Source organism: Gymnodraco acuticeps, unplaced genomic scaffold (assembly GCF_902827175.1).
Source record: "Gymnodraco acuticeps unplaced genomic scaffold, fGymAcu1.1, whole genome shotgun sequence".
Taxonomy (NCBI): domain Eukaryota; kingdom Metazoa; phylum Chordata; class Actinopteri; order Perciformes; family Bathydraconidae; genus Gymnodraco; species Gymnodraco acuticeps.
Window position 1 is genome coordinate 1149607 of NW_022989913.1, and position 25034 is coordinate 1174640.

The window sequence follows — 25034 nt, forward strand, 5'->3', positions numbered from 1 at the left end:
AGTCTCAGCTTTAAATCGTATATCTTGTTTGTGCAGTTAAGATAGTAATAAGGGCATTTCTACCGTGTGTTGTGTGTAAAAAAGCGTTAGCATTAGTTAGCATTGTTTCGCTCAATGCTAATTCAAAGGCTTGGTATTACTCTTGTGTTTTTTCTAGCTAACAATTGTTCTTATTGTCAGTTAGCGGAGTTTCTTACCTTTAAAAGGGTATGAAACATTAATAGTTTCATAAATGTTAAGAAGCCCTGAGACATGTGAGAGAAAAAAAACGGTGGGAGGGGTCCACTGGGGGGACCTTCGGCCTTAACTGGTTAACAATGATTAATATTTGTAAAGGCTACAGGTGATCTTAAGATGCGTGAGCTATGCTTAGGGACCTACCAGTCAAGATTATTTGTGCGTAGGGGTGCATCATCTGGCGCCTGGTCCTGGTCATCCTCGCCATTGCCCATGCCGTGAACCATCACCTCGGGCTCGGGCTCGAACAAATAAGGACGTAATGGTCCATCTTCTGGCTCAATATTGTCACCATCGTCGCTTACTGAACCGGATTCAGATTCAGTTCCTAAAACGACATTTTCGTAGGAAAGCCGAGAGGATGTTTCTGACTCGCTATCATCACTGGATACCTCGTACAATCCTTCTTCTTTGTCTGGTATATTTGCCCTTCCACGTTCATTCTGCATAGACGCCATGGTTTGTTATCGTATCGTCTTCCTGAGTTTTCGTCACTTCCGGTTAGGCTGAGAAACATTTCGTTTCTAAAAAACTTCGGGGAAGCTGCAATAAAGTGCTTCTAACATGCGTAAGGCAATTATTATATTTTTTTAATCAGGTGTGATTGTTTTGGTACGTAATTATGCTTGTATATAAGTTAAAACGAAACTATTTGAGGTTCCATTTCCACTATCCCTTTAAGATTTCGTTTTTACAAAGGGTATAGAAACGAAATATATAACAGAGATAATAATGATATAACATGACATAAAGTCCAACAAACCACAAGGACAATGAAAACATAGCCTAATAAAATGACTACATTTCTGACACACCATTCACAGCCACCATGAGAGCAGAGCAGTGTAAAATTGGCACGGCGGCCCATACATTCACGTACAAGTAGGCTACTGTACAAATTAAATTTGAAGTGTACTCACCACTACTTGAATGGTACTCGGCGAGCCTTGCGCTCCGCGAACTTGTCCACAATACGCTGTATGTCCAATTTCTTGGCTCGGTCACTTTCGATGGACAGCAAGAACAGTCCACTCAGTCTCTCCTGTCCCATCGTGCTCCTCAAATAGTTTTTGATGAGTTTTAATTTGGAGAAAGAGCGCTCGGCGGTTGCCACGGTGACAGGAAGAGTCAGAAATAAGATGAAGGCTGTGCAAACCTCACTGAATGTAGATGTTACTGCTGGGTTGTAAACAATGAGCATTTTTACCAGATCCGAGACAGATTTTAGTTTTTGTATTTGGTCCCTGAAACAGGTTCTGAAAGAAAGCAGCTGGCCAGGGAAGCTGGCGGCGATGTCCCGACTGTAGTGCTCTCTAAGCCGCTGGGCAGCTTGGTGTAAATCCTCATCCTTTGCTTGCAGTAGTGTGTTGGGGTGAATTGCCTCAAACATGTTCACAGTTGCATTTAAACTGGTGAATCTTTGGGACAGTTGCTGGATGATTATATCGAGACATGCATTGAAAACGGTCACCCGAAAGTTGCTCTCTGCGTCAGTGAGGCAGCTGTCTTCAGAAAGTTCATCAAAGTGTCTCTTAACTTTCCTGGCCCTGGTTGTTTCAAACTGTGTTTGACTTCCCCATTTAGTAGCCAGGGCAAGAGTGTCCGGTACTTCTTCACCTTGCGGCGCAGCCAGTAAGGAGCCGGAGGGGGAGGGGTGCGGCTGGTCAAGCGTCAGGCCCGTCTCTCCTCTAGACGAGCAGCTAGCAGCTAGCAGCTGCTGAGTCGTCCCTATTATCATCATCACTACAGCCGAGAGACAGAAAAGGAAATAAGCTAGGCGGCCGAGCTACACGAAGTAACAACAACCATATGATATCAACATTTACCACAAACTCACATTTTCTTGTTGACAGTGTGTGGCCGTGATTGTAGCCTACCTGTAAATCTGGCTAACCCCCACTAACGTTGTTGGCGGGCTGGGGCTCGGGGATGAAACACGGCTGGCGAAAAAAATATCCATCGAGCTTGGACAATTTGGCTTTTCCTTGGTCCTCCTTTTTTATCTTTTTCTTTGCATTTTGTAGCTCCACTTTTGTGTTTATAACGGCTCATGCTTAGGCAGTGCTCTGTTGAATGACAAGTGATTGATGATGACGTTGACGTTCATTTACGTATGATGTTGATGGAGGCTGTTGATGACGATTTTACCCAAAATACATTTGGAGACAATAGAAGGGATTCACTTGCAATTTTTCATGTTTTAATGTTAAATGTGAGTGTGAAAATAGCAGCACAAGTTCAACTCATATTATAGGCTACAATGCTTTATACCTAATATGACCACGAACGTCAGTGCACTCAGTGGCGCGAGGCAGCAGGGCCCGCCCGAATATCTCGGGGGCGGAGCCTGCTGCCTCGGCGACGGGCCCCCATTGGGTCCCGACCGTCCAGGGCCCGGGGAGCCCTGCCCCTACAGCCCCCCCTGAAGCCCCGCCCCTGGGCAGCAGCCACACACACGTGACGCATAACATCCGTCACTGTACATACAGCCATTTGAATATTTACACTTGATTGACAACCCTTTGAAGAAAGTTCAGAATCGATGTTGGAGTTTGTCTCTTTTTTATGGAGAAACCAAAGAAAACATTTGTTTTGAGGCTAGAAATGAAATGATGTAGTCACATCAAAGACTTAACCAAAATAAATGGTCCTTCACAAAACATACATTTCGATGTTTTTGGACATATATATTATATATATTATATGCTTTTAGAAGTCTGCCATAATCCCCAATTGCCTGTATTTTATTAAATATATACATATTGGTTCTGTCTTTTCTTCCAGGGTTTAAACGAACTCTGAATCGTATGTGTTATTACATGTTCATTAAATAACCCATATCTCGATTGTTGTTGAGATGATTAAGTGAAGTCCTGACAGCCTTTATATGAAGTTGTTGGTGTGGCTTGGCCTCCAGCAGTTTCTGTCATTAAGCTTGTTCTTTTCAGCATATTACGTAAGTATCTATGGTTGCTATATTGACCTTGTGTTTGTAATTTGCCTGCAACTTTTTTCCAACTCTAGGTGGGCGTGTCTAGCTTGTTGCGTCAGTGTGAGGGGGCGGGGCTCCGCTTTATAGGCTGCTCTGCTATGCCTGCCTGTCATACAGCACACTGAGCCCCGCTGCCTGCAGGAGCCGCTTTATAAAGAGCTAAATTTACCAAACTTTACGTTGTTTCCTGAGCTCTCACAATTGGCCAGCCCTTGTCCGGTTAGAGAGTTATAAGGTTTGGAGAACCTCCTTCCACTTTTAAACTTGTTCATGCCTTTGGAGTGCAGAAGTGGAGAGCGACAGTGAAAGAGACGCACAGGTTCTGGTGCGACTTTGACAAGAAATAGCTTTTATTTCACCAAACGATGGCCTTATCCGGAGTGATGCTACCGTCATTTTCAACATTCACAAACCAAAGAGAAAAAACCTATGAAAACGTAAGTTAGACATTTTCGTTTATTTTCATTCAAAATCTTTGGAAACGGTTGACTTGGATCATGTCTCACTTTGTTTCACCTGTTTAGAAAAGAAAAATAGTATAATGTAAAGCTGTTGCAACGAATCTAGCCTATTTGCTTTGTGAAAACTAAACAAATAATAACTTAAAACAATTACAAAACTTAATTTAAGTAAAGAAAACTCAGTGTTTGTGTAACATGGCTAACTTTTCCAGTTGGATGTCACTTGTTATCTCCACATCCTATTTCTCATATCTAACAATGTCTATTTATTCTTTCAGAGGTGGAAAGGAGATATGGACAAACTAGTCTCCAACAGCAGCTGCTCCATGATGGAAATGGTACACAACCTGGACAATCACAGCAAAAGGGACGACGAGGATCTGAGTAACTACTTAGATCTGGATTTTATCCTCGCCAACACGACGGGCTCTGACAGCACAGCGGAATTTGTGGGCACAGCCGACCCCAGCATGTACACGGCGGGAATCACTGTGCCATCCTACCCGGGAGACGACCACCGCTCCCCGCCGCCGCCGTACGGCGCCAGCCTCATGACAGAGCTGCTCCGCTCCGAGGGAACCAACAGCTATGACATTGCCCGCAACTCCTGCTTTCAGGGAAGATTTTATGTCAACACGGCACATTTTCCCCGCCAGGAAATCAAAGTTGAGCCCCCTATGGACGGTTACGGCCCCGTTTTAGGCATGGTGCCCCAAAGCTGCAAAATCAAGCAAGAAGGGAACGTTTCGTGCATGATGTCTTTTGAGCAGCCCAGAGTGGCCATCTCCCCACGAGCATCCAGCAACATGACCCCGCCTCTCAGCCCCGATGAGCAGGGAGCCTCAGACTGCCAGGCACAGCTGTGCCAGCCCATGAACTTCTCTCAGAAGTATCACACACCGGCGGCTTTCCCGCACCACCACCAGGCTCCACAGATGCAAATGGCCTACCACGCTCCGCATACTGCCTTTGGCATGTACGATGAAGGGCTCAGCATGCAGCCAGGCGCGCAGAGGGTGATGCTCACACCGCCCTCCTCCCCCCTTGAGCTGCTGGAGTCAAAACCAAAGAGAGGGCGGCGCACATGGCCGAGGAAGCGCACAGCAACGCACACCTGCAGCTATGATGGATGCGGAAAAACCTACACCAAGAGCTCACATCTGAAGGCACATCTCAGAACTCATACCGGTAAGTTTGAGCCTCTATACATCATGATAAAAAGCGTTACATCTGTGCGCAATTACGCATTGGCTTGCATTAGTTCCAAATCATGTTTCTCCTTTCAACACAGACTAATAATCTCCCTTTTCTTTGTCCTCTCAGGCGAGAAGCCGTACCACTGCAGCTGGGAAGGTTGTGGGTGGAAATTCGCCCGCTCCGATGAGCTGACCCGTCATTTCCGCAAACACACCGGACACAGGCCCTTCCAGTGCCACCTGTGTGAACGTGCCTTTTCCAGGTCTGACCACCTGGCACTTCACATGAAGAGACACATGTGAAGGAGGCCACATAAGGACATGGGGTTATGTTATTTTTTGTTGTGATTCAACTGATGTATTTTTATTTAAATTGTTGTCCACATGACCAAATTGTTGACCAAATTGTTGTCCACATGACCAAGTTTATATATATATATATATATATATATTATATATATATATGCTATATATATATATATATATATATGCTATATATAGTCTATATATATTATATATAATATTGAATTAAAAAGTTTAGTTGTATTATTTTCTAATAACGTAGCTGGTACTACTTTGGTTCAATAAAAAAGCTTTAGAAAAGCTTTGTTTGCTTTAGAGCAGGAAGACCAAGAAGGGGCTGGCCCTGTATATATTACTCCTATTTGACAGAACTGGAACGCTGTGTTTGACACAAAAGTGCCTTTCTATGACTGTGCTACTGTAAAACTCTTAGTGACAGAACGACATGGCCACATTTAGTACATGTTCTTATTGACAGGGGTGAAATGCACATAGTTGCCTAACATGTGCAGGGACAATGTTTTATTTAAACTGCCTCTCAATGTCTGAACGGCCTGAACTGCTTTATTTTATTGCCTTTTCATATTTGGTGTTGATGTTGTCTCTATGTGAATATCTTGGATCCAGCCCCTCAGTTCACTATCAGGGCTTGATGTCCTGTGCATTATTTTTCACTTAAATTTATATAAATATGTACATGGTTTTATACTGTAAAATGTATATTTATTGTAAATATTAAAAACAATGAAATTGAACACTTGACTGGGGACCTCTTCTCTTTCCATGAATGTCAAGTCATTGTATATCTTTTTCTCACATTGTGTTTAATGAACCACATCCACCCACTCAACAATAGCTTTCACATGCTGTGCATACTACGACTTTAGTAGGCCTGCAGACCATCAGATCAGTAAGACTAAATAGGTTATACATGTTGCCATTGTATACCCACTTTAATTTTAAAACATGGGCACTTGATTTCCACTGTGATGTTTTGCAGCTGCAAGACGGAAGGGCAGCCGCTTGTGGGCTTAGCCTATAAATACAAACACCCCATTTCCATAATTACAGAGTGAGCCAGGAGCCGTCTGGACAGAGGGGCACACAGCAAACCCTCATCAGGGAGCCCTTAGACTCCCTTTCTGATGGGTAGAAATTATAGTAGCACATCAAAGGGCCTTAATACTACAATTACACAGAGTCACTGCACTACAGTTTCAAAGTATCTGAGTCTGTGCATATTATGTCTGCATGGTGTCAGGGAGCATTTGTTTCACCCGCATCAAAGGCTGCATTGAGTAGATATATCAAAACCAGATGGCATTTTGAAAAAGTACATATTAAACGTTTTTCTTCAAATAATGTGGTTGGTTGGTGATTGACAAAGTAGTCCTTGTTTTATTATGACAATTCTAAAACTTAAAAATAAGTTCATAAAACCACACACTTCAAAAGCGGAATTTCGCAGTTGAAGAGTATCTTCAATTCACCCACAACAATAACACGTACAAACTGAATGTGACTTAAATGTGCTGATTTACTTACCTAGAATTTATCTTATTTTTAAAAAAGAGGAAGTACACATTGGGTCAAATATATCTGCAGTGGGAGATGCAAATGTGTCACTCTCATTTCACTTTTTTTTGTTCCAATATCGATGCAAGATACAAACACTTTGTATAACTCTGTACAAAGCATCAGATAAAGAGCTAAACATAGGGTAGACCATTGTCTTCCCTTCAAAACACGTGTTCGTAATGTTGAGCTATTTGTCCTACGGTGTCATTCGATACATTTATTTTACAAAATACTTGAGCCTTAATATATCATTCAAAAGGAGATACTTACCGTGTTCCAGAAACTTAAAAAAAAAATCCCTTTTATTAAATTAAAAGTCATTTAAAGTTTAACAGAGAATTTTTTTATATATAACCACAAACATACTGTGCAATGTTACATGTTACAATGTTGATAAATAAGGCGATGCCATTCTGCATGTGTCCAGTAAGCTCTGGAATACAGTGCGTACATTATGTGCCAAATAAACCTGATTAGTGTAATATAATTACAAGAATGCAATATTTTAAAGTCATTAAAACAATATGTCCTCCAACTGGATCATAAGAAATGAATGTAGAGGAACAAAATCCACAGAAAAAAGATCCATTTGTTGATTTGAGTGTTGAGAGAAAGGCAAACAAATTGAAAGCAGATGTCACTGTGTATCAGTGGTAGTGAGAATAATTAAAAAAAGGGTTGAACTAAATGTAACCGCACCAGTACAAACAATGTAGGTTTACACTACTTCCATTTTATAGAGGTTTTTAGTTGTATGGGCGTAACAACAAGGCAACCAATGATAAACCATCCCACAAGCACCAGCTGTCGACATTAGAGGGGGGGTACATTGCTGCACAGGGACTGAACTGTGTTCATAGGGAAGGAAGACCTCAAGGATTATCATAAGCATCTTAATAATTGTGAATGCAAGAGGCAACCGATGATATGGGGTTAAATCATATTGAACCAAGGCTTTCATTCTCTAACATCATATTTTGTTTGATCCCTGTTGACCGTTTAAATATTCAAAATGTTTATAACCCTATAAGTTTAAGGTCATAAATATTCCATATGCAGGCATAAATGGCAGGACACACATAACATTTGAAATAAAAACCTAAAGCATGCCATTAATGATCTGATCACTAAGCTCCAGTCCTTTAAGACAGGAATGGTTTCTAAAGATGGACTGTTTCACGGCTTGCATATGAAACCATCAGCTAACAATATTTACAGCACATGAAGGAGTTTCTTTAAACATTTTTAAATTGGACAAACTCAATCATAAACCAACAGATTAGTTGGCATATCTGGTTTGATCTGCATTTTCTTTTAAAGTAATTAAACGATATATAAAACAGTTTGTACAGTGCATTTTAAAAAGGACTTCATACACCAGATTCAATGCTTCTGTTTATAAATTAAACAGTAAAATACTCCTTTAAAAAGGTTATTTCTTAACAGAAAGAATTTTGGATAAGGCCGTAGCACGATATGGAGTTAGATATAGTGGCTATCATGCTAGTGGGGCTGGGTTGAATCACTATGTTCTTGCAGGTTTAAGTCGGGCTTAAATCAAGTGGCTCCCTTAATGTCCTTGATTATAGTTGCCATGTAGTTTGGGAGCAATGAACCATAACTGGTCGCTAAATGTGGAGTCGGTAGACAAGAGTCCAGTCATGGCTGCAAAAACACTCGTCTCTAACAAAAATTGGTAACAGGGGCTGCGAGTCATGTGGGGCCAGTGTTGGTGCTGTTGTCATGCGGTCAGAGGACTGTAAGGCAGGAGAGAGGACAGAGAGACGTGGTGGAGGACGGCCGGTCAGGGCATGTCGGCCCGGCTCAGAGCGAGGGCCAGCTCCAGGTCCTGCTGCTCCTGCAGCCGCAGCTGCCGCAGCCTCTCCTGCTCCCCGCGCTCCTCACGCTCGCTCTCCCGCTTCACCCACTCCAGCTGCTGGCTCTCATTTCCAAACTAGAGCGGAGACACAAACATTAGTTATGGACAAAAACAGGCTGACTGAAATATCAACATAAAACAGGGATAAGTCACTGGGCAAGATGTACCAATGAAGGCTGGATGCAAATTTGAAAGCAAGTGTTGCTAATTAGGCAGAACATCAACAAGCTTTTTCACACAACTCAAATGATTTGAAATATAGCAGTAAGAGAAAAGCATCTGCAAAAAAATGTACTATTTCACTACAGAGAAAACGCAGAAAGCAACACTAAAAGCTTCCTACAGAATACACACTGACAAACTAGCGCCATAAATTAGTGTTCACATATTTCCCATAAACATTCAGTGCCTGGGGGCCTTTACTAACATCGTGCACACACATCAACGGACTTTTTTTACAACGGATTTTGCCGTGCGCACAGGTTTTTCACATGCAAAGGATTGACCACCACACCCTTGTACAGTCTTACCTTGACACATTCAGATCCTGGCAGGAAAACAAAAATTACAATACAGAGCTAAATATAAAAAACACAAATCCCTTTTACAACTCTCATGCTGGCAGGAGGGATACATTTAATTCATGTCATGTCAAATGATACAAACCCAACACAAAGCCTGCCATGCATCTTCGCCACACTGAGAGCACGCTCAGGGTATACAGGATGGCAAAGAAGCGGAAACGGGTGGACAAAGACGCAGATCTACTCTGTTGTGCTCTGCTTCCAGGCATATCATGCTTTGACAGCTAATAAGCCTTTAGCTTGTACTTCAAGACTTTAAAAATGCTACCTGACCAGGCAAGTTCACTGACTCGCTGACTAAAAGTGAATAAATCCTGACTTCCTGCCCGAGGCTGAAGCCAGAGACGTCAGCTAGCATAACCCCCATAACCAGGCGGACAGACGCTACAATCCAGTCATGCAAACATCACATTTCCTTCTATACCAAGCCCTTAAAAAGCTTTTATATGATCGGTCAGTCAACAGCCAGTAACACGGAGGTCCTGCGACTGCTCGCTTGTGTAACAGACTAAGGCCCAGTGACGGAGAGCTGACACCTCTGAGCCTTCAGCAAACAGCATCTGAAGAGTGAGATCATGAGCAGCTCATGCAGACAAAGATGTTTGACCCCTCGGAGAACTGTAAGTAGATTACACTCACAGAGCCAAATTCTGCAAAACCCACAGGACAGTCTTTGGATTCTTTACTCGAGTGTGTTGTAACAAAAATGGGTCTTTACTGTCTGCTGTGGAGCAAAAGCTCTGGAGTGGCTCTGACGCTGTCAAACTGAGCAAACCTCCTGGAGAAGGAAGACATTCAAAAAGATAAATATGAAAGATAATGTAAAACGACACCCTTTAGTTACTTTACTTTATAAGCCAACAACAGGTAGCCCCTTGAGAATAAGCTCACGCTTTAATGTGTAATATTCTGATGCTAAATGTTCACAGGAATCTAACCTTTAGCTCATGGTATGCATAGTAGTCAGTGAGGAGAGATATTGGTTCAAAAAAAGGTGTTAACCACATTTTTGAATAAAGCTCACTGATGCATTGATGCTTAACAAGCGGTGTCGCTTTTCTGGAACACACAATGGTTAAAGACGGACACACCCATGTGCAATGTAAGCTTTGAACACATTTCCTATAATGACAGCTTTGTAATGAGGCTTTAAATATTAATCTCCCACATATTGTTAACATGAAGGGATTGAATGGCTTAAAGTTAATAAAAGCCCCACTGTCTAATTAAGAACAACAGTAGAAGTGCTAGCTTTAAATAAGCAAACTAAACATGGGCTTTTCACTTCCCCATAACATATGAGGCACATCTCAGGGCTAGCTCGCTGGCTAACCATGGCTTCTCATCTCTACCACTCCGCGTGTGGTAAAGCAAAGCGGAACATCAACTTTCTCACGCTGTGGCTTCTGCTAAAAGAATAAGTGCAAGGTCACAGCGGAAGGGCATGGACTGGGCATGGCCTGTGGGCAACGTGTGACTATTCCTACTAGTGAAACAACAAGATAAAACATGAGGCTAAATGCATTCATAGGGCCATAGAAAAGTGGCTCTCAATCTCATCACACTATTTATAACTTTAACTGAAGACTGTTTTATCTGTTGGCGTCTTAATAGCGCTAACAAGGGCACATCAGTGTGTAAAACCACAGTGCTGCCATACCTCTGCAACAGCTTTCCTGTTTACAACTTCAAAAGCAGAAACTGCTTTCTCTGCACCCTCACAGTTCAACAGGGAAGTTGTTTTTTTCCGCATACCATCAGGGGCACAAACATTTATTTTTAGTAGGACAAGTCAATCATAATGAGCACTACAAAAAGGGATGCAAAAAAACAATGGCAAGATAAACTGTATTGCTGTCACCTGGTTTAAACCAACATTGCATGCCAACTATGAATGTCAGTCAACCTTTTAATGGCAACGAGGCTGCAAGCACAGTCATGCTCAAGTGCACACACACACACACACACACACACACACACACACACACACACACACACACACACACACACACACACACACACACACACACACACACACACACACACACACACACACACACACACACACACACACACACACACACACACACACACACACACACACACACACACACACACACACACACACAAAAAATAGGGGCTTACCATAGGGAGGTGCAGGCCGGCTAGGCACATTTTTCTTTGATGGGAGGACAGGGTTGTCCGACTTCTGTTCACACACAGGGGAAAAGAAACCAAAAGAAATGTCTTTAACTATCACACAAACTGATGACTCTAACAGAAATGTCAGTAACTCTAAAGCAACTGGCATTACACCAGAGAGGCGTTAAAGGTGATAAATGTTTTTTTTTTTTTTAAATCACTCACGATTGGAGTAAAATTGCAAACACAGCCACAGTGGGAAATTGAATTTTTTCAACTGATTCATAACTCCAAGACTTTCCAGAGCTTACCTTTGACATTTGACTAAAGTCGGCAAATCCACTCCCCTTGCTTCCAAAAGAGTTGCCTCCAAAGGGGTCTGCCGTGCCAAAAACATCTGAGAGAAAAATACATTGTAATGCATTTTTGAACCTTTCAATACGTTTATGGAAAAAGCCAGAAGCTATAATAAAGTTCAGCCTCAAACCACGCTTATAAAAACCATCTATGCATTGTGTTTATTCTGAAAAGGCTATTTTCAGAGCGTGGAATGTGGCATTACGGTTTAATTTTCCATGACATTTCGTAAAAAAACCTGGAAAGCAAAGGTTTTTGTTTAACCTGACGTATGCATGTGATCAACTAATTAAAGGCGTCAGTTGGCGTACTGTTAACCAGAACTGTGCCGGGTTGTTTGGAGGCTCAGTGGTATGCCACTTAATGAAAAAAAAAAAGCCAACTGCAGATGGTTACAGTGAAAAAACAAAACATTGTAATAGAATATGTTTGTTGTGAGTATGCAACCACAAGAGACCCCATTCATGTGAAGAACGCAGTGTTTTCTTTTACGCACAGTAACTCAGGTCAGGCCTACAGTTGCCTCTGTGTTCCTCTGAAGGTGTGTAGCACGGCAGAGCATCGACCAGAGGCAGCCGCTAACTTAAAACAACTTCCGTAGCGAATGAGGCAGAGCAGCTCAATAGCAGCCGCTATAAAGACAGGGCAGAGGCAGTAGAGAACTGGTTAAAGGAGTGGCAGTGTATTCTAGTAGAGCAGGACCTCCAGTCCTCACAACGTTTCTGTTATGTTAGGCTCCTGCAGGCCTCCTGTTTTTCCAGGGTAGGGGGGAGTATTTTTAGTTGGCCAGTAGTTAAATGCGTAGGTACTTTGCTAAAAATAGCCCAAAACCACAGGAAAAATTGAAGCCACAGTAAGTAAAAAATTGTTTGCCCCCTCATGCCCTCAAAAATAAAATCTAAATCTAACGCGTCACCCAGAATGGCAAAGAATGACTCTTTGAGACCCGTTTCACAACAAGAACCCTCTTTCACATTCAGATGGCGGTTAATAGAGTCTCATTCTGGACGGAAAATCTGCACGTGTCTAGTACAGAGATGATTGTGCATGTGTTTTATTTGGCAGAGAGACAAAAAGCCAACGTACTGTACCTTCCTGACTGCAGTAATTACAATAAAATAGAGGAATTATACAACCTACATCTTTAAAATGACTGAGAACAGGAAATAAAGCATTGAATCTTTGTCAACTTGTTTGATTCTGTAAGCAAAGTTTGACTACAATATTTAAAACTGGAAGAACAATAAAAGCTAAACTGAGAAACTTTGTGGTGATATAAAGCCCAGAAGTCCAGAAACAACAACATGTCCTGGCACAAACACGCTGCTACCTCAGGTTAGCCTTTACATTTACAACTGAGAAGCCCCAGAGTAAAGTCTCTCTCTGATGTCTTAGACCAACATACCTGGTTTTGGGCTGTTTGATGTAAAGGAGTCACTGCTGAGGGCACTTGGCTGAGAAAAAACAACAAAAAGCAAAGGGTAAAGTAAGTTTTCCAAAGTCCTCAAATACAATACACACAAAATGGCCATATAATCATAACCACCCAAAATAACCCTTTGTAGGGCTGGTTTGCATTTCCAGTTATCTACAACAGTGAAGTCAAATCAAAGCTTGTTTTTAGAGCCATTAAACATAGAAAAGGAATTGTAATATTAAAGTTTTTACAGAAAAAAACAGTGCATACAAAAGACCCATGATCAGAAGCTTCAATCAACATCATGAAAGTGTTTTTAAAGAGGTGTTTGATACCTTGGCTGGTGGGGTGGGTTTTCTACTGAGGGAGTCCGAGGATCCAAACAAGTTTGACTTTTCTGTTCTCTTGAAAAATTCTTCAGATGAGGTGCCTTTGAAGGGGTCGCTTTCTTTGAAAGGATCTGCTCCAAATGGATCTAGAAGAAAAGACAAGACTGTGAGAACATAGCCACTGGCTTTGGACTTCAGTCATCTTCACCCTCTAAAAAATAATCAGAGCTTTCTTTGAAAGTTTTCCACAGCATGAATTAAAGCAGACGGGAACAATATACAACCAATGTTTCCATTTCATTCAAACTCCATCATTTGGCATGTATAATGTATGTAGATGATGTGGAAATGCTTATTTAACAAGGGACACATACATGCAGGTGAACAGCTGGCAGAGTAGGGAATAACCTTTACCCAAACAGAAAAACAGAGTGAAAACGTAAGAGAAACAAGAAGGTATTCAGACCTTGGAAGGGGTCGGACTTGAAGGGGTCCTCTGTTTGGAAGGGGTCTGCTGGAGGCTCCTTAGCAATGCTGTTGTTGAACATGGCTATCCTTGACTTTAAAGAGCCCTGCTGAGAAATTCATTTAAAAAAAGAACGTTACAGCAGAACACACGTATGGCACAAAGCAAGGACATAAAGCAGCTAAACACTTCTGGGCTACAAAACTGGTTAACAAAAAAGGTTTCGGCGTATTTGCGTCCTCTGGCATCGAAGTACCCATGAATCAGGCCAGTACGATTTGGTGATATGAAAAGTGCACCTCATTAGAAGGAAAGGCAAATAAAGTATCCGAGTTCTAGGCTGAATTATAATTCTATGAATTATTGTTCTTAAAAGTAAGACTCACTGCACTTCTGAAACCTCCATTCTCCTTCTCAGCGAAGCCTTCACTTAAGTCCGGCAGGTTGTTGAAGTTTCCTCCGTTGATGTCGCTCAGAGCGCTGTTGTACTGCTCAATGGTCTTAGTCACCTCATTCTGGTTGTCCTGGATCAGCGACAGCTTACTGCGAGCCTGAAAACAAATAAAAGATCCCTTTCTGATTTCATAAAACATACTTTTTGGTTCCATTACAGTCTCTTTTCAATGGGTTTCAGAGCTGCTGGTAGAAATAGATGGGCTTCTTTGATTTAAAGACCCTTCTTTCAAAGTATTTTCAATGCAAAAGTAGAATCTATGCAGAAGCCCCGTCTGTCTGTCATGGATTTCTATCTTCGCTTATAGTAAAAAACGAACACGCTCCTCGAGAGTCAAGTCTTCAGCAGATCGAGGAATGCACCCGATTTTTAGCAAATTATGTGCGTGGAGGTTAGTGGTTACCAAGATCAAAACAAAATGCCAACCCATATGTGACAACAGTTTCACTTCAACTATGTGGGCCTCAGTGTATGACTTACACACTAGCACAATGTTCTAGAAGGTAACAGTAAAGCTAATGTTTACAACAGTGAGATTTTGTATTTGATATAACCACCACAAGCGACTCAAAACACAAGTCTACATTTCACAGATGCGTAGACAGACAAACATCTCTACCCAGGGGGGATAACCAGAGCTTAGTTTGTTTTTTCAACTCAAACTATATTTATAATTGAAATACCGACTTGATCATAGAGCTTTCTGGCAACAACTGGTCTCTGTGAGCTGTAGTAGCTCCATCGGTACTGACCTGGTTGATCTCTTCCTGAGTTGTCTTGAGCGATTTAGTGATGCTGTCTAGTTGAACACGGCCAGAGAGCAGGCTCTGCTCCAGCATGGCCTCCTCATCCTGCAGCCGGCTCAGGTCCATCTTGGTGCGGCTCATCTCATCCTCCTGGCTCCGGTGGTCGCTCTCCTGGGAGTGGATCTGGCTCTGCAGGGACGAGATCTGGAGGACGAAAGCGGAATTTAAAAAAAGAGATTCTGTTTTATTTGGAGCCTCATGCAGAGTGTGAAACAGCTGTATATCAGAACAGATCAAAGCAGCAATATTTTAAAGTTGGTTTTCAGGTCATTCAAATATGTGGCGCCTAACCTCCGAATATGCTGTTATTTCCCAGTAAGCAAAAACACATAGGATCTGCACTATTTCAAAACATTTGATGTCTTTGATTAGTTGCAGCATTTTTCTTTAAGCAAACTTTGACCCAAACTGACCTCACTGTTGGACATCTGATTGATCTCTGTCATCCAAAAATACTAAAACATTATCCACTTTTATCAGAACCAGGTGATACATGTGTATTATGTCACCAGAAGCACAGTACCAAAATGCAATAGTATTACAGTATTAGATATATGAATGTTGCATGAATAAGTGTCCAACCATCTGGGTCTCGTCCTGGCACTTCTGCTTGACGTCGTTGAGCATCCCCTCCAGTTTGGAGCGCTGCTGGTCCATCTCCCCCAGACGCTCCTGCGCATCCTGCTTCTGAGAATCCAGCTCCTGCAGGCTGCTGCTCTCCCTGTCCAGTCCACTCTGCATGTCCTGACCGTCAGACCAACACAGAAACATACGCTCAGGTGTTTGCATGATACAGAGACTGATTATCAACTGACATTTAAAAAGTTGGACAGACGATTTACAAATACAAATTGGCTCAGCCTTACCTGAACGTCACTATTTTGCTGTCTGATGGCTTCCTCATTCTCCCTGATCTCTTGCTCCAGGATGAATTTCTCTCTTTATGGGAATAACATTGAAAAAGGAAGAAAATTAAGTAAAACAGTGTTATAACTTCTTCCCATCAAAGCCTATTGTGGCGGAACATAATGCTTAAAATGAACTGTGTCAATTTGGAACTGTGACAATTAAAAACGGTTTTTTTTACACATGCATGACTGATGGGGTTTCCAACACAACACCATTACGGCCCGTCCACACAGCGGCGTGCGTTGACGCTTGCCGGCGGGCGTGTCTGACACTCGACCAACAACCAATCACATGAATCTCCCGCCCCTGACACACAAGCAGCGGTTTGATTGGCTAGAGCTTGTACTGGCATATGATTCGATTGGCTGACGCTTCTGCCGAGGCGTCAAAAGTTGAACATTGCTCAACTTTTGCAGCGAGCCACGCCAGCAACGGTCCGCGTCGCTTCCCACGATGCAGTTCGGCTAAAAGTGACGTCACCCCATTCAAAGTGAATGGGCAGAAGCGTTGGAAGCTTCAACGCACGCCGCTGTGTGGACGGGCCGTTAGTCAAATGCATGACAGTTACACTCCACTTTATGGTCCCTCTACTTGGCACTATATTCATTATTCTGGTGAAGTAACTTGTTGTTGAGGGATTTGTAATGAAAAACAGCATTGTCTGCGATATCTGTTTAAATTATTTTAGCATAATTCATTCAAGATTCAAAGGTTTAATGTCATATCATACACACAACTTTGATGTAGTATGTAATGAATGAAAAACGTGGGTCATAGGTTCCTCAACAATGCAATTACAAGACATAAAACTGCCATATTATATTATATTTTGTTTGTATTTACTGGCACCATTTTTCAGTTTTATTGTGTTATACTGTTGGAGGAGCCTGTGACCTAAGATTGTAATTGTCATAACTACACTGTAGCTATGTACAAATGATGTCTTGAATCTTGAATACCAGGCCGTGATGCAGCCAGTCAGGATTCTCTCTATGGTGCACCTGATCTATGAACCTTTCGGCAATATGTAGACTCTTATACGAGTGCTAGTATATGTGTAGGCATGTCATAATGCTTAAAAATACTGACGATTCTAGTGTTGTAGATACAGAAATTGTTAAGCATCTGGGTATAAATAAATGATTTGAGTCCTCTACTTAATGAAGGCTTTGATGCTCTGCTGCCCCAAAGAAAGGCTCTATGGTTAGATTAGTTTTTATTTCTCGCTTGGACTAAAAATAGTCTTAATAATATCCCCTGGTTAAATGAAGGTTCACATTATTTGATAAACAAAATACCCAATAGATTTAAAGAGTTTGAACCTGAACATCACCCAGCTATAACAGACCCTTCTTTTAAGAGGAAGAGACACACAGCTATCCTCCTGCTACTCAGGGGCTCACCTCTGCAGCTGAGCTATTTCCTGGCTGAGGTCATCCAGCTCTTTGATGCCTGTCAGATCGACCGACCCTGTGGAGCTGTTGCTATCCTGAGGAGGGACACAGACAGGACGAGTGAGAGAGGGGAGGGAAAAGGAAAATGTAGTAAAAAAAGTACAATGAATGAAATGAGGTTAAGAGAAGGTGAGAACAAAGACAACAACGGCAGGTAGGGCAAAATATGTATGTGGGAAAAAAAAGAATAAGAGGTTCAAATAGGGGAAGGGGACAAAGAGGAAGAATGAGAGCAGAGAGGACATGGATGGTAAAGAGGGGGAAGAGAGGATCTCCCTGCTGATGCGTCTAACAAAACACAAGACACAGGAAGGAAATACAAACACCTTGCACAGCTAGTTAGGGGTCAAGGGTTCCAGACAACACATGAATGAGGAGGAATGCAACAGACAAGAGGAAATATGTAACACGAAGGTGAAATCTGGCTTCAAAACGGTTCCAAATATAAAGACTTTGACAAATCAGGGTCCCAAAATCCACTTCTTTGACAATCATTGGTCTAACATTTCCAACACTTATACATTTTGCTCCCTATATAAGTATTTTTTAAGTTTCATATTCCACCTTTAAAAGTACCTGTGAAATGGCCTAATCTGTGTAAAATATATATTTATTTTATGTAAAGATAGTACTTCTCTTAAAGTACAAAAAATATGTCTTTAAAGACTCCTGCCTAATTGATTTTACTCCATTAACTATCTTAACCTGTTCAAAACAAACACAAAACACTTTTGTTTACGTGTGACTACAACTGTGAGAAAAATATATTCTGGCACCAAATAGAAGAGAATATCTTGAGTTGTTTTCTTTATTAAAAGCCTATCTAATCATTGGTTGGCCATAGCATGATAATCTATATTCCTTTGACTACATACATTAATAAATAACTATACTTTAGCTGGACCTTAGTTGACACTGGTTGCTATAACAGACCATGGATGAATGTGCAGCAGGTGGCAGTGTTTGCGTTTAGCAGAGTTGTTGTTGAATGTAGAATATACACATTTAAAGGACATTCACAGGAATGACAAGAAAGTAGCCAATTAAACAAGAGCTTATAACATATTTTACCCTTTCTTGAAAAAGAAGTGGGTAAACAAATACATAATACATGGAATATGTTCCTGTTTGCGAGAGTGTTTCAGACTGATACAGAAGATATGATAGAACCAAAGCGCCACCTTGTGAAACAAAGCGGAAGTACTCACTCTGCGCACATTAGCTAGTGCAGCAAGGTCAGGCCTCCCAGCTGACATTAGCCCTGCAAAGCTCTGGGTAGGGTAGAAGAGAGAGCAAAAAGCAAAAGCATAATAAACTGTTTTGCAAGGCAAGCCTGAAAAGCCAAGAGAAAAACCTCAGCATTTAAAATGCAGATAGTAGCAGGAAATCAGATTACTGAGGTAAAGATGCAAGAAGTAAAATACAATTGGCTTGAAAGACAGAAGGATTTGAAATAGGGAATTTGAAATGTGAAGCAGGGGTTGCAGTGGGTTTAATCAGGACTCACAGAAGCTGCAGTCCTTTCCGATGGGGGGATCATGTCTGCGGTTAGGGTGGAGGGGGGGTCAATGCCTTTAGTGACCTTCTGCTGGATCAGGTACATGGCCAGAGAGAACTGCTCCCGGTTCAGCTTCCCCGTCTGTTTGGTGTCAGCGAGTCCCCTGCAGGGAGGAGGCGAGGCTTCACTCAAAACACATGATACTGTATTCTTCGTGATAAATTAGACCCTGTAATTTTTATTATCAATTCCCACTTTTTTTTTTAAGTGGGAACATTCTCCAATGGCCAGTTTCACTGTGTTGGTAAGCTGTAGTTTCAAACTGTCCACCAGATGGTGCTATATGATAGAGGATTACAGCAGGTGTTAAATTATGTTTGAGTGTGCCTTGAAACAAATGAAGAACACTTCTTCAAATAGTACTGTTTTTAATTATTGCTAATATTTCTTATACAGAATTAGTGATCAAATATGTATTGGGATGCGCTTCTTTTGGGCTTCTATTTTGAGCATTGACCAATATTGATTCTACACTGAACAAAAATATAAATGCAACACTTTTGTTTTTGCTCCCATTTTTCATGAGATGAACTCAAAGATCTAAAACATTTTCTATATACACAAAATAACCATTTCTCTCAAATATTGTTCACAAATCTGAAAAAATCTGTGATAGTGAGCACTTCTCCTTTGCCGAGATAATCCATCCCACCTCACAGGTGTGGCATATCAAGATGCTGATTAGACAGCATGATTATTGCACAGGTGTGCCTTAGGCTGGCCACAATAAAAGGTCACTCTGAAACGTGCATTTTTTCTTTATTGGGGGTGTCTGGGGGGGGTACGAAAACCAGTCAGTATCTGGTGTGAGGGGTAGGGTTAGGGTAATGTTGTGAATCGAGTGGTGGTGGTGGGGTTATGGTATGGGCAGGCGTATGTTATGGACGACGAACACAGGCCACTCGATTTACAACATTACCCTAACCCTCACACCAGATACTGACTGGTTTTCGTACCCCCCCCAGACACCCCCAATAAAGAAAAAATGCACGTTTCAGAGTGACCTTTTATTGTGGCCCGCCTAAGGCACACCTGTGCAATAATCATGCTGTCTAATCAGCATCTTGATATGCCACACCTGTGAGGTGGGATGGATTATCTCGGCAAAGGAGAAGTGCTCACTATCACAGATTTTTTCAGATTTGTGAACAATATTTGAGAGAAATGGTTATTTTGTGTATATAGAAAATGTTTTAGATCTTTGAGTTCATCTCATGAAAAATGGGAGCAAAAACAAAAGTGTTGAGTTTATATTTTTGTTCAGTGTAAATACTAAATTATTTTTAGAATAGCCTACTAAATATAGCAGCTAAAAAAATCTATTTAAAAGAGATAGCTTAAGCCAGTCCTCCCATCTCAAAAGGACCGGTATGATAGTATTTAAGAAATACTTGTGATAGTCATTTAAGTTTGTGGAAATATGGGAGTAGACAAAACACCATTCTTTTGTTTTAATTGGATTTGCCTTCTTAAAATGTGTTATTATTTTAAATGAAAAGTATCTAGCTAAAAATAGCAATGTCAACTACTGCTGTAATGTGATCTCAAAGGGGAACAACAAAATCTAAACCAAGCTGTGGTCTCACCATATCTGTGCCAGCATGGTCTGGGAGAGACTGGACTGCATGAAGATCTCTATGACTTCAGTTCCATTAATGAGGCCGTCATTGTCGCCGTCAATTGTCTTGAAGATCTCATCATATCGCCCCCTGTCAGCCAACGGTACCACCCAGTTTACCTCTGGCTGGAATAAAAAAGACAGGCAACATTTATATGATTTTAGATGAGGGACACAACATCTGCTAAAACACAATCGTTTTTTGGTAGACTGTATAAAATGTAGTATTATATATATTACACTGGTTAAAAGCAAAACATTGCAAAAATGCCTCCCCTGAAGAAAACATACTGGTTTCTTGATCAACCTTTCACCACAAATAGCAGGTGGATATATCACTGACCCATCAAAAATATTAAAAAAAAGTTCAAGCTACTGTAAATAAGTGAGCATATTAATTGTAGTTTAATAGTTGTACATTTGTTGGTATTTAAATATTGATTGGTGCTCAGATATGTCTTTATAATTGCTAGTGTGATAGAGACTATGTAATGTTTTAAGTGTGTGCTACTTGTTATGTATGTACCTGTCCAGTGACTGCAGATGAAAATTAGCTAATAGCTAAATCTGGCATAAAATCATTAATTGTTTTTCTTTATATATTTTAGTTTTAATGGTCATTGTTTAATAAAAACTAATGATAAATATATATATATATATATACTCCGCACATGACATAAAATAACATGGTGAATAGAAATGGGAATAAGCACTGTGACTTCATGCCTCGAGTAAGATAAAAGAAAAAGAAAATCTGAGGCAATTAAACCAACAAGGAAAAGGGAACAAAAATGAAAATGTCCACGACAGGAAAAAAAAAGAGGACATTAAAGCTACGACAGGTGATCATGGTACAAGTTAGAACAGAGTCTTGTTTCTATTCCCTTTGAAGGAAACCTGTTCAAAGGTCATAAAGTGAAATATCCCTGCAGCTATAACAAGTTAGAGAGGAACACACTGGCCAGGGCACAATGTGGAGAAACAAGTACAGCCATTAACAACAGAAAACAATCAACACATGCAATGCTGGTTCCAATGCTCTGCCCTTGTGATACTTCATTAGGGAGGAGCAGTGAAATTATAAATATAAAACTAAATATATTGAAGTTTCCAAGAATATTTGAATGATTTGTTTTGTGTTTTTCACTTTATACTACTTGAATATAACTAGCAACATTGAAAAATGTAAGTTATAATATTATGTACCCAAGATAACCCGGACATACATGACATTGCATTTAGAGCAACAGATGAGTCATGCAGTAAAATCAGTGAAACAGCAGAGTGACACAACCTAAACTACTCACACACAACACCCTAGGAGTGTTACTACCTCACTCAAGATGTACAGAAGCAGCTATAAAATCAGTGACGCAGCTTTTCTACTACATTGAAGTATTTTATGATGGAGAAATGAGGGCTAAGAACTAACTCTACATTAACATTTCTCAACTTTCAGTAGACTTATATGTGAACATTATATCACATCATGTTATTCACAAATCATGTAGTCTAAATACATAATTTGTAATCAATTATTGTAAATAGTTAAAACATGTTTTTTATTTGACAATAATTAATTGTGTTTGGATGTAATAGAAGAGTAGATCTTAAATATTCAGTAAATAATTGCACTGAACAATATTTGATTAAATGCGATTTGTCAGTTAATATATGGGGATTTATTTATTTATTCCGAATAATGTTGTAATATTTTTATTTTAAACCAAATCACATAGCCTTCGCACAGAATAAAGCTGACAAATCAATGCAGTGATGAGGTCAATACGAGTTTTTCTACATACCTGTGAGCTGGATTTAAAGGAGTGTTTTGGAGAGAGGTTGAGGTTACTGGTGATGAGGGGGCTGGCTCGGCCCAGAGGAGGAGTGCTTCGCTGGGAATCTTTGAGAGGAGTGGCGCCAGCCATGAAGCCGGACAGAGCAGGCAGCACGGCCACGGCACCTGGCATCGCACTAGCAGACTTTTTCCTTTTAGAAGGGGGGATGAGGGATGTGGGTAAGGTGGCTGGGACAGGCTCGTTCTCCATGGCACGATACACAAGATGCATAGCCTGGAAAATGGGGGGGGAAAGGACATTTATATAGTAAAAAAAAGACACTTGAATTAAAAACACTTAATACAAGCAGTAGCTTCCTGGAATGTCTCCGTGGTGACAAGTAAACAAAAGGCACCAGCTTACCACTGTGAATTCATCTTTGTCCAACTGTCCATCTTTGTCCACATCACTTAGGTCCCAGATCTGCAGAAACATTAAGTTAATACCAAAATGAGCCAGCTTCCGACTGCAGCAGTGTTATGTGTCACATCACTCCAACGTGTAACATCACCTTTCCTAACGCATCCAGAGGTAGCTTGGAGTTGATCAAAACTGGCCTGACTTTATCGCCGGGGAGTAGACCATTCAGAGGGCACAGACTCTCAAAGATGCCTTCAAACTTCCCTTTTTCATCAGCCTAGGAAAAAAAGGAACTCAAGTTTAGATGACATGCTTGATTTTCTCCAGATATTTTTTTTACAAATGTTATTCACTCACCCTTATTGCCCATTGTGATTCAGGTCCAGTTGTTGAAATTGTCAATAATGGGCTGTTAGTATCTTTCTGTAAAAAATAAAAAAGGGAGAGTAAGATAAGCGGATCCAGTAAGGGATGTCCCTATGTCCCTTCCTGAGACATTCATTGTCCATTCATTTTTCATGAGCAAAAGCTCTTCTCTACTCTGTGTGTTCTTTACCACATCATTACCTCAGCCAAGGAAAAACTTAAAAACTGCTGGCTCTATTTTCATGAAATGTGATGACAGGGTAAAGCATGGGCTAAGGAAACCCCAATTCAAGTGGATCCAGACATTAGTTTTTCACCTTTTGTGTTAGATATTGCAGTTAACATAAGTCATTTCATCACTTACAAATTTGGGGGCAGCTAATTGTTGATTGAGGTTGTTAAGGCTGATATCATTTCCACCCTGTGCAGAGGCCACAAGTCTCAGAGCAACAAAGAAACCCTACGAAAGAGGAAGAAGGCTAGTTAAGTCTGGTGTTTTATGCACACATCAGCATCACCAATCAAAGCTTTTTCACAGAGGAATTGAGTGTTACCCGTCTATCCAAATAGCCTTTTCTTTCTGAATCTGCCAAATCCCAAATCTAAAAAAGTAGACAAAACAGTTAATTGCCATAGATCAAATTGAACAGTCTGTTTTAGTGCATGTATGCAAGGTTGTGACCTACCTTCCCCAATGTACTGTCTGACAGCCCTGACTTCTTGAGGAACTGAGCAGCATCTCCAGCCGATACTCTGCCTGTGTTTCCTGGATCCAGCTAAAAAGCAGCAGATATTAAAGTGTTTTTCAATTGATTTAAAAAAGACATAACATTTAAATGTTTAAAAACTAGAAGGGCTGTACTGAAGTCACAGCAGTAACCGTACCTGTCTGTAATAGCCCTCATAGGCTGGGCTTCCATTTGTTAGCTGGAGAAGCAGATAAGAGGAGAAATAAGACATACAACACCGGTTACAATAAGAGTGTCAGCTAGCACATATACAGAATGAATTGGTAAGAAAGGTAAACATAGCTATAAAGTCAGTAGACTGAAGCGACATCATTAGGTGTGTTCGGTAAACGTAGATACACAGCTTTGGTCGCTAACATTAGCTAACTAAGTAAAGGTTTGTTTTTGTTCAGTGTAGGCTAACTTTCTAGCTAGTTACCCATGCTTTTATTTTCACTCACATAACTAACATTGCTGCTAATTAACTGTCCTTGCAATAGTAAGCTTAGCTTCCCAATTCAGTTGAAACGTATAGGAACTTGGCTATCCTCACTCACCCTAGCTAACCATGTTTACGTAGTTGACAACGAAATGTTGGTAATACGGTTCAAATGGCCGGGATTCAAAGCAGCGTGTACAGTGGTAACGTGCTTAAGTCATAACCCGCCTGTCACTGCCACTTAATTTTGATCATTAATGACATTTGACAGTTTTCTTTAGATATTTAGAGTTGTTACCTGACTGAGAGTCATGAGCGCCGCCATATTTCCTGGTGTCGCGGGAGTGCGCAAACGCCCCTTAACCGTGAGGGCACGAGCGGCGACGGATCGGAGGGGCCTGGTTCCGGTGGGTGAACCGGGCCCTCAGCAACAAAACGTGGGCACCACACTTTAAATTCTAGGGCACCACACCTTGGGAACTGGCCTTGCTAATAGCTTTGAACCTACAACCTATTGACGCCAATGAGAGCGATTAGAATAAACTCATAAACTCTGACTGGAT

The 25034-nt window shown here is 41.1% G+C and overlaps 2 protein-coding genes across 4 annotated transcripts; one reads left to right on the forward strand and one right to left on the reverse strand.

The window, feature by feature from the left end:
• The first annotated feature begins 3346 nt into the window (after window positions 1–3346).
• On the forward strand, window positions 3347–5944 carry LOC117541493 (Krueppel-like factor 2). Its single transcript, XM_034208679.1, has 3 exons — window positions 3347–3666; window positions 3969–4878; window positions 5014–5944. The coding sequence occupies exons 1-3, from the start codon at window positions 3595–3597 to the stop codon at window positions 5187–5189; spliced, it is 1158 nt and encodes a 385-aa protein (XP_034064570.1). The 5' UTR covers window positions 3347–3594; the 3' UTR covers window positions 5190–5944.
• Window positions 5945–7047: 1103 nt separating this feature from the next.
• Window positions 7048–24905, reverse strand: LOC117541374 (epidermal growth factor receptor substrate 15-like 1). Of its 3 annotated transcripts, XM_034208513.1 has the most exons (24): window positions 24770–24905; window positions 24190–24231; window positions 23991–24080; window positions 23859–23906; window positions 23669–23764; window positions 23296–23361; window positions 23090–23215; window positions 22942–23001; window positions 22546–22812; window positions 20709–20866; window positions 19072–19225; window positions 18773–18835; window positions 17514–17599; window positions 16068–16140; window positions 15784–15945; window positions 15148–15345; window positions 14328–14492; window positions 13942–14050; window positions 13482–13621; window positions 13135–13183; window positions 11684–11769; window positions 11376–11439; window positions 9177–9193; window positions 7048–8721 (listed from the first exon to the last, which is right to left on the reverse strand). In XM_034208513.1, the coding sequence occupies exons 1-24, from the start codon at window positions 24794–24796 to the stop codon at window positions 8572–8574; spliced, it is 2496 nt and encodes an 831-aa protein (XP_034064404.1). In that variant the 5' UTR covers window positions 24797–24905; the 3' UTR covers window positions 7048–8571. The 3 variants fall into 3 exon arrangements, with proteins under 3 accessions (XP_034064404.1, XP_034064410.1, XP_034064415.1); XM_034208519.1 differs by lacking the exon at window positions 18773–18835; XM_034208524.1 differs by lacking the exon at window positions 9177–9193 and having other exon boundaries at window positions 24770–24904.
• Between the last annotated feature and the right edge of the window lie 129 nt (window positions 24906–25034).